Source organism: Myotis lucifugus, unplaced genomic scaffold, assembly GCF_000147115.1.
Source record: "Myotis lucifugus unplaced genomic scaffold, Myoluc2.0 scaffold_608, whole genome shotgun sequence".
NCBI lineage: Eukaryota > Metazoa > Chordata > Mammalia > Chiroptera > Vespertilionidae > Myotis > Myotis lucifugus.
In genome coordinates, this window is record NW_005871656.1 from 318,245 (window position 1) to 323,110 (window position 4,866).

Consider the following 4,866-nt stretch of genomic DNA (forward strand, 5'->3'; position numbering starts at 1 on the left):
GGAAGCCCAGGATGGCCCAGTCATCTGAGTGGAGAGCCAGGGAGCTTGGGCCAGAGGGGGCCCAGGGAGGGGGCAGGGAGGGCCTGGCCAGCAGGGATGGGCTAAAGTTGCAAAGGTGCTGACCTGGCCCTTGTCTGTCAGATCCGCCCAGCGCATCTCCCAGCCTCCTGCAGGAAACCAAGGCTCAGGCCGCGCTGGTGCTGGACCGCCTGGAGGAGCGGCCAGGAGTGATGGCCGAGAGGGGCCCTCACTGGACTCAGCACCCCAGCGGCCCCCGCTCCTTTCCAATAGGGTCCCAGCTTGCCTAACAAGACAGGACGGCTTCTGGGACAGTCTTCATGAGGCCCAGAGGGTGGGCGGGGGGGTGGAGCCTGAGGTTGGCTGTACCACCCACTGTCACCTGTGGCCTCTAGTAAAGTCACAGCACACCCTTGCCTGTGTAGTGTGTTTGGGGTTTTGGGGAAAGGGCTGAACTGAGTGGGCAGGGGCGGGGACTGGTGACGAGTGAGCTGGGGAGATGGGAGGAAATGGGGAGCACGAGGGACATGCCAGCTCCAGGGGGAGCTGTGACGAGGCCTGAGCCCAGTCACTGGTCACTCAGAGCCCCTGAGGCTTGGTGCAGGGCAAGCGGCCTTGGGATTGTGCCTGGGGCACCGTCCCCATGGAGTAGCAGGTTCCCTCCAATCGCATCACTCCTGGTGTGGGGCGTGGCGGGCAGGCACTGCAGGGCGGGGTGGCTGGGTGACACTCAGGGCGGCGAGGGTGAGGAGAAGCAGGTGTCAGAGTTCCCCGGGGAGGTGGCTGTGATGCGCCAAGTTTCCTGTGTCCTGGCCATGAGGGGGAGAAGCTTTGAGCCCAGGGTCCCCGGAAGGCAAGGTGCCAGGTACTGACTTCTCTCACATGGAGGCTGGGGGGATGCGGCCAGGAGATCGGGGTCCCAGGAGGGCAGCTTCCCCACCCCCAAGCCCACGGCCTGTCTGCATTCTGCTGTGTCCCCTGCAGGGCCTGGGCAGCCAGACCCAGGCAGGGGGGTAGGGGGGGGCGTGTAATAGAGACTCCCCTGGGACTAGGGGCAACAAGACAAGACCCAGCCCCACGTAGGGGCCCAGGTCTAGATGTCCCCTGTGCTGAGCTGACAATGGGGTCAGAACGAGGGGCCAGGGTCCTGAAGGGGCTCCAGGTGGAGGAGGACAGTTGTGCAGTGGGCGCTGTGGCATCGGCCCTGGGGCTGGGGGTGCTGGAGAAGATGCCCCTCCAGCAGTGAGCGAGTGAGGGCCAGCTGGCTGCAGGGGGAGGCTGTATTACCCAGTCAAAACCCAGGACATGTGGAGAGGCCAAGGGTGTCCCATGTGTATGAAGTGAAGGCTCCTGTGTGAAACCATCACAGAATCCTAACTCAAACATCACACATGGCAGGAGCTGTGTCTGAGGGTCCCTGAGGGGCTAAGGGATGGAGACATGGGGCTCAGAGTGCAGCCCCGAGAGGGGCTTGGCGCCCTGGCCCTCTGGGAGGTTGGGGCTCCCAGGGGAGAACTCAGTGGACACCAGCATGGCCTGCACGCTGTGGGGCTCAGAGCTGGCCGGCGCCCTCCAAGGGCCCAGCCACCCACTCATGGGTGTTGTACGTCCCTTCCGGAAGGACAGAGGTTCTTGCCTCCCGAGGGCCAAAGGCTGAACGTGCAGGGGCCAGTGGCAGAAAGAGGACGTCTTTTCCCTACGGAGGGGACCCTGGGCAGGGTCTGGTGGGCAGAACTGCAGACACACGGAGGGAGGGGCCTGTGCCGCCCGCCACCCTTCCGACCCAGAAATCCCCAGGCATTTGTGCTGCGGGGAGGCTCTGGGTGGCTGCAGGTCTCTCTGTCTTTCGCTGGCGGTTTGTACGGTTCTTTGGTGGGAGGAAAAAAGGGGGCAAAGGAAGAGAAAATGCTTGGTTTAAAGTCCTGCTCCAGCTGCAGGCTGTGTAGGCAGGTGATGAGAGAGATGGAAGTACCGCAAAAGGAACGTCATCCCCACACGGGGACGAGCAAGGTGTTAGCATGTTCTGGGCTGAATTGTGTGTCTCCCCCTGCCCCAGGTCCCATGTTGAATTTCTAGCCCCCAGTACCTTAGAATTTGACCGTATTTGCAAAGAGTTTTTGCAGATGTAATTAGGTTGAAATGAGGTTGTACTGGAGTGGGATGGGCCCTAACCCAAAATGTCCTTATGAAAAGGGGAATTATGTGCACAGACATGCACGGAGAGAACAGCACGTGAAGATGGAGTGACACTGAGAAATCCTGGAACTAGCAGGAGCTGGAGAAAGCCTGGAGCAAATCCTTCCCAGAGCCTTCGCTGGGGCCTCCAGGCTGAAACAGTCGGTCTCCGTGGTTTAAGCCACAGCCCGTGGCACTGGTTTAGGGCAGCCCCAGGAAACTGAATGGTGAGAGCAGAGCATCGGCCTGTGGGAGCCAGTGGTTTAATAGGGCACTTCCCAAAGGGTGAGCTTAAAAGACCTGGGAGTCGAACAAGAAGTCACCGAGGTTGCCAGGAAAAAAGCTATCTATCTAGCTATACACAAAATATCCTCCTGCAAACCAACTGACATTTTAAAGCACTTTGGCCCTGGTTTGAAGATAGAGGGAGACTTCATTGACCAAGTAACATTGTTTTCAGCCTAAAGCTGACGAGACAGGTGTAGTTGAGGCTGTGAAAGTGAACAAAGGAAACCATTAAAATTGATGTGAGGAAGCCCTGAAGGTGGAGCTCTCTCTGCCATCTGCAGACTCCAGCAGGAAGAAAGCTACCGTGTACTCCCCAACAAAAAGACCATTTTACTATCCAGGAAAGAGGAAGATTTTCTCCTCGCCCAGCAACAGCCTGACCAATGAGAAGCCACCTGAATGCTCACTCTCCTCCAATGGACTTCCACTCCTAATTACCCCTCCCAATTCCTCCTTTTTCTCTATAAAGTAATGCTCCCCTCCTTTGTTCTCCAGACTTGCCTATGGGTTTGCCAAAGTTTGCATGTCCTGAACTGCTCTTCCCAAATAGACCCACTTTTGCTGGTAAAATGATAATTTGAAGGTTGACAAGACCATCCAGTCTATGCACTTGGGGATGGTGTGGACAGTCAGTGCTGGAGGCAGCACCTGTTCTTATGAGAGGAGGACAGAGCAAGTGTGTGTGGGTGGGTGGGAATGGGGTTGGGATGATAAATGCTGGTGGGCATGTGAACAGTCAGAGAGTCCAGTTGGCCTCTGGGGGGGTCCCAGTGGGCACAGACACATGGAGGCTGGGGAGCAGGAGGTGGTTCAAAGCCTTTATTGGACTGAGGTGTGTACATACAGAGACATGGAGGGCCTGCTGTCACAGCTCTGTCTGATGGGGGCATGACCCTCAGAGGTGAGGCGGAGACCTGGGAGCTGGGCCAGGGGGGCTGGCAGAGAGCCTTTGGGGGCCCTGGAAGGTGGATGAGAGTCCAGGGATGACGCTGGGCTGAGGGGGAAATGGGCCTGTTGATGAGGGTCTGAAGCGCGTCCCGGGAAGCCTCTGGGGACCAGGAAGGGTGTGGAGAGTAGGGTGTCACGGGATAGAGAGAAGGGGTGGAGGGCGGCAGGGCTGCAGGACCCTGGGGAGAGCTGGGTGGGGAGGGGAACTCCACTCCTGACTTTACACCCACACTGGAGAGGTCGAGTCGGCAGGGCAGCGCTCTGCACCTCTCTTGGTGGGATCTGAGTAGCACCACGGACAGGAGGACAGAGCCCGCAGGGCTGGGGGTGCGCGCCAGGGTGGGTGGGGCGCTAGCAGATCCAGCGGATGAACCTGTCGAAGAAGCCGGGCTGGGCCAGGCTGTCATAGTTCTTCTCACGGAAGACGGCAGCCGTGTCGCCCAGGCTGATCTTGGAGAGCACGTCCATGTCCACGTCGTCGCCCACGGCCACCACGGTGGGCACCACGTTCTGCTTGCGCATGGAGTGCACGGCCTCGTCCAGGCTGTCGTTGCCCGTGACGCCGTCCGTGAGGAACACGAAGGACAGCTCGGCGTGGCGGCGCGCCCCGGCCCGCGCGCCGAGCACCACCTGGTTGATGGCGTGCACGATGCCCGAGCTCACGTGTGAGAAGGAGTTGAGGTAGCGCGCGCTCTCCAGTGCCTCGTGGATGACCGTCAGGTTGGAGGTCAGTGGGAAGGCCACCTGCTGCTCGCGAGGGCCCCCGAACTGCAGCATCGCCACGCGTGCGTTGAGTGGGTCATCGTCCCTGCGTGCCAGGGTCAGCCGCCGGGACACCTCCTCCACGAAGTGCCGGGCCTTGTGGAAGTTCTGCTCACCTAGCCGCTCGGAGCCGTCCAGCAGGAAGACGATGTCCACGGGCCGCTGGGTGCACTGGGCCACGTACAGCTCTGGGGGGAAACAGGGGTGGTGGGCAGGGGCGACCCAGGCGAGGCCCTCCCTGGCCCTGCCCTGGCCAAGCCCCTCTCGGGTCGAGCCTACTCTGCCACACCCGGCACTGCCTCCCTCCACGCGCCCGCCCACTGGAGCAACACGGACAGCTGGAGCTTGGGCGGCTGTACCCAAAGTCACCTGTTGTTGGAACCCCCACACAGCCCCTGGGCGGAGTGCAGAGCCCCACACTGTCTCCTCAGGCCCTCACTATCTTTCTTGGTTGTGCCCCCACGAGGAAATGTCTCGAAACTTGAAGACGGAAAGCCCTTTCCACCTACAAGCACCATCTCTGCCAAGTGCTCCTCCAGGCCCTCTTGGCAGGAGCGTCAGCAAAGCCCCTTCTGGGGGAACAAGACCTGGATACACCAGAAGGGCCTCAGTCAAGGGGCACGGGGCAGTGGGGGTGCCAGAGAGGGGCAGGAAGCCGTCCTCATGTCTGTAATT

General features: G+C 60.3%; 2 protein-coding genes across 2 annotated transcripts in view; one reads left to right on the forward strand and one right to left on the reverse strand.

Moving 5' to 3' along the window:
• The window catches only part of FTCD (formimidoyltransferase cyclodeaminase), a 13,250-nt gene extending 12,907 nt beyond the window's left edge, over positions 1-343 (forward strand). The window contains exon 14 of the mRNA XM_006104806.3: positions 142-343. Within this exon, the coding sequence (XP_006104868.1) occupies positions 142-308 (167 nt within the window). The 3' untranslated portion in view covers positions 309-343. The remainder of the gene's footprint in view (positions 1-141) is intronic.
• A 2,942-nt stretch (positions 344-3,285) lies between these two features.
• The window catches only part of COL6A2 (collagen type VI alpha 2 chain), a 30,259-nt gene continuing 28,678 nt past the window's right edge, over positions 3,286-4,866 (reverse strand). The window contains exon 28 of the mRNA XM_023745968.1: positions 3,286-4,379. Coding sequence (XP_023601736.1) covers positions 3,781-4,379 — 599 coding nt within the window. The 3' untranslated portion in view covers positions 3,286-3,780. The remainder of the gene's footprint in view (positions 4,380-4,866) is intronic.